Source organism: Lipotes vexillifer, unplaced genomic scaffold (assembly GCF_000442215.2).
Source record: "Lipotes vexillifer unplaced genomic scaffold, Lipotes_vexillifer_v1.1 scaffold518, whole genome shotgun sequence".
NCBI lineage: Eukaryota > Metazoa > Chordata > Mammalia > Artiodactyla > Lipotidae > Lipotes > Lipotes vexillifer.
In genome coordinates, this window is record NW_006780945.1 from 1785900 (window position 1) to 1790060 (window position 4161).

The 4161-nt window shown below is 59.4% G+C and overlaps 1 protein-coding gene across 1 annotated transcript in view; it reads right to left on the minus strand.

The window, feature by feature from the left end:
• SLC38A12 (solute carrier family 38 member 12) overlaps positions 1-4161 on the minus strand; it is a 57661-nt gene that overhangs the window by 36581 nt on the left and 16919 nt on the right. The window contains exon 7 of the mRNA XM_007454376.1: positions 3870-3978. Coding sequence (XP_007454438.1) covers positions 3870-3978 — 109 coding nt within the window. The remainder of the gene's footprint in view (positions 1-3869; positions 3979-4161) is intronic.

Consider the following 4161-nt stretch of genomic DNA (forward strand, 5'->3'; position numbering starts at 1 on the left):
CAGAACACCCCCTACAGCCCCCAACACATACCCTGTTTCTTCAAGGGGTGTCCACAGGGAGAGGCCCCTCTGTCTGGCAGTGGGTGGCAGGTCACCTGCCAGGCAGCTGCAGGCTGCACCTCTCTCCCAGCTCACCCCCAGACCCCAGAGGTGGATCTCACAGCTCCTGCGTTCAAGGCAGCATGGCAAGCCAGGGTGACCTTGTTCTGTCTCAAAGCAGCCCACGAGGGGCCCCCTGCCCAACGCTGCCAGTTTGCGGCTGGGTCTCCAGCCAGGATGAGCTCCGCTCTGCCATCTGCGGGCCCGGCTCTGCCCGGCCGGGGCCTGCTGGGCCGCCGGTGCCGCAGCGGCACCTGTCCACCTGTAAGCTGTGGAGGCCGCTCCTGCCGGCAGTGAGGAGGCTTCAGCACTCGGGGAGTCCCGCTGTCCCCCCAGGACTTCCCTCTGACACCCTCCAGGGGGCGGTACCGACGGAGCCTGGGGCGCAAATGAGGCCGGACGGCCCTGCAGGAATGAGGAAGGAGAACAAGAGCGCCGGGCAGTGCCCTTGACTCAGGGGACAGCGACACACGTCCTGCCTCCCAGACACTCGGGACAGTACGATTCCTGGACGGAACTCATTTCCATATGACCCTGCCGTTCACCAGCAGCTCCTGACTCTTCCTCAGCACATAGGAAAATGAAATGCTAAATTCTGACTTTGTTTCCTACTCAAGCCAGACATGCTCTGCAGAGAGAATCCCAGGACATTCCCCAGCCTGGAGGCAAGGCTGCGGGTCTGAAAGCGCTGGGGCATCAACACTGTCCCATTTGATACGTCAAAGGAGCATGAGGGGTGGGCGGTGGGGCCGGAAGATCAGATCCTGATGCTAATTATCACGGGCCCTCATGACGGCGGTAGGGGGGGCGGGTAGACGGGCCAGGTCACTGCTGGCTCCAGCTGTGACATCTTGCTGGGATGCCCTGGGGGCACGTGTGACTCGCGGGACCGCCCCCACCTCACAGCACCCGGCTCTGCGGCTACTTCAAGGAGGGAGAGGGAGAAACTGACTCGTATCAGCTGCACGGGAATCACAGGATGTGGACACAGGTCACAGGCTACAGCAGGGGAGGAGGAATTTTCCACTCATTAAGGTCAAGGGCTTTGGGAGGCGACCGGTAGCTGGTGGTAGAGAAAGCTCCCTTCTGACAAGTAAGCATGATGCTACACAGGCTGGCCTCTGGAGATAGTTAATATCCCAAATATTCTCATTCTGTGTGTGCATCTCAGCAGCACTCCCGGGAGGACACAGAAGAGACTGCTTCCAGAGGACTTTCTAAAAATTAAACCATAAAGTTAAAGCCAGAAAATACTGCCCTGGAATAGAAAAGAAGAGGCTATTAGAGGTCCTTTTGAACATGCAGGCTGGATAGGTGTATCGTTTACCTGAGACAAAGAAGTGGCTGTGCCTGGGGTGGGAAGGGGGCTTTAAACCCGCCCGCCTCCGTGGCCAACGCTGCAGCAGCAAAACAGCTGGTAGAAAGAGGCGCGATGGGATTCTCTAGGCGGGATGGACAATCTTCCAAACGTGAATGACTGCGGGGCGAGGGGAAAGGATGCCCCTCTCCTCCCATGATCTGAAGGGGCCACTTGGTGGAACAAGGATGCAGGGATGAGCCCCGCGGGCCGGACTTGGGAGGGGAAGATGCTGTTAGCACCTGTCACAGAGCACCCAGGACGGAGGAAGGAAACCCACGTCTGCCAACCCCCTCCTTCAGTCGCTAGGCCGCTTCCGACTCACTAAGAGGGGGTGGCCTGCAGAGGGACAGAGCCCCCCCCCCCCCCCCCCCCCGCCCCCATCCTGCCCTCCTGCCCCCACCCCCGCCGGTATTTAGGGTCAGGAGGCACAGCTCTGTGGAAGCCGCGGACCCTGGGAGCCACACGCAAAGTTGTAAAATAACTTTTGAGACAACGCGAAGGTCCACCTGCCCTGAATTTCTCCAAACCAGGCAGAAGAGCACGTCTGAACCGAAAACCTTCTGAGCGAACCAAAGTCCCCAGCAGTGCGAGGGTGTCAACAACCCAGAGAGAACGGGCTCTGTTTCTGCTTGGCCCCGCCCCCTCCTGTTTCGTGCAGCTTCTGTGGGCCTGGTGGCAATTAGCTTTATGAGCTATAAGTGCAACTGGGAGACAAAGGCAGTAATTAATGCCTGTCTGCTTTCCTGAAGGGCTCCTTCTGTTCGGTCAGACAGTTATTGAAACTCGGGCAGGGAGGCTTCCATCATGTGGAAGGTTTATAGGAATGAGAGGAAGAACAATTTAATAAGGCAGTAATGACGCTGCTAAATAATTCATCGGGCCGATGGCAGCAGCAATATTCCCAGCGCTCCATGTCTGTTCTGTCGACGCGTGGGGGAATGAGCCAGGCAGATCCTGCACAGCCTCCAGCAGCGCCCCCGGTAAAGACCTGCCTGAGGGGCTCCGCCGCTGACCCTCCAACCTGGACCTGCTCCCGGGTCTGTGCTGAGCCCCTGGGACCCTTTCTTCAACCTCCTCCTTCTGCCTGACTGTGCCGGTTAGAGATCCAGATGGGTCCTTACAATTACCAACACTTTTGCTAATTGTATCAATCACGGTTTGTTGAAAGCTGAGAGGCTAACAGGCCTCCGCTCTCCCGGATTCTCCTGGTGGCCCTGCTGAGTTCTCGGCCTGCCCCCAAGGCTGGGGAAGTGGGGAAGGGGCCGGGAAATTAACCTGCCACCGAAGCCCCATCGGACCTCAGCTGAGATACAGTCCTGCTAGAAGACACCCTCCTAGCCGTAGCTGACCACCCAACTGCTCCAGAAACGCACAGAGGAAAACAAATCTCTCCCGGGGCTGGCACCACAGGACTCCTGGGGTAGGTCGATAGGATGGGGCTGGGAAGGCGAAACCACCATTTGGCTGTCCTTGGGGTTAACAAATTCAGAGCCGAATAACACAGGTGGCGGGGCCGTGGGAAGCTCTGCCGGGATAGGGATAATTAAGTCAAGAGGCCGACGCCCTGAGCCTCCCCGCGAGGCTGGCTCTCCCGCGTCCCGCTACACATCAGCTAAGTGGCCGCGTGTCAAGCTGTGTGTCGCCTAATGTACCTAAATCTGTGTCAGGGCTGAGGAGGGCCAGGAGGAAGCAGAGAGCATTAACAGACACCGCACAGGCGAAAGGGAACCACTTCTGAGTCGCGCCTGCAAAGCAGGCAGACAGACACCTGCCTCTGGTTTGGCGTCTTATTCCCGGAGACCCGTGGGACGCGTTATTCAGCTCCGATTCCCCCCTCCGCCCACACCCGTCTCGCCACTGGTACAAAGCACTCAAGACGGAGCCTGGACATTCATCTTCTTTCCTTGTCTGCGAGGAGCCGGGGAGACTGGGAGCGAGCTGGGCTCATCCCTCCTGATCTGGAGAGCTGTCTGTACCTGGGGTCAGCCGTGAGATGGCTCAGTCCTGCCTGCCTAGCCAGCAACCCCGGCATCCACTCATGCGCTCCTGGGCTGGCCGGGAGTAAGGTCAAAACAGGGAAAGTTTCCGGAAAGCCAGCCCTGGCCCTCGTACAGGGCTTTGATAAGCATGCCCTTCAAACCCCTAGATGAGTTTATAAGAGTTCATGGCCCTGGAGCTGGCGCCAATCCCAATGCCAACTCCAAACCACACACGATGGAAGCCCAGTGGCCGGGACGCTCTGGGGCGGGCACTGTAGCCACATGATCCACTTTCTGCCCGGGACCAAAGCCCCAGAAATTAGCCAAGCTGTGGGGCTGTGCAGACTCTCCGCTCTGGGGAAAGTTCTAGCCAAGAGTGCAGGCAGCTCCCAGGCCCCTGGTCCCCAGGGCCAGCCTGGCCGACCACTCACCAGGTAGATGCGGTAGGCGTCCACGCGGTGCAGGGGCCCCCAGCACAGGTCCGTGTCGTTGTACTTGGCCTCGGCCTCCACTCCGCAGGAGTCGTTGCCCACAGCGCTGCTGATAGAGAGAACAATGGCTCAGTGTGGGCCTCCCTGCCTGGCCGGAAGCAGACAGAACCTGCCCTTACTGATCAGGGGCAACTGCCGGGCCGCCCCCCCCGGGCCCCGCCCCCCAGCTGCAGCTTCAGGTCCCACGCTCGGACTCTCCACAAGCCACGTTTTTCTGTCTCTGGGGGCAGGC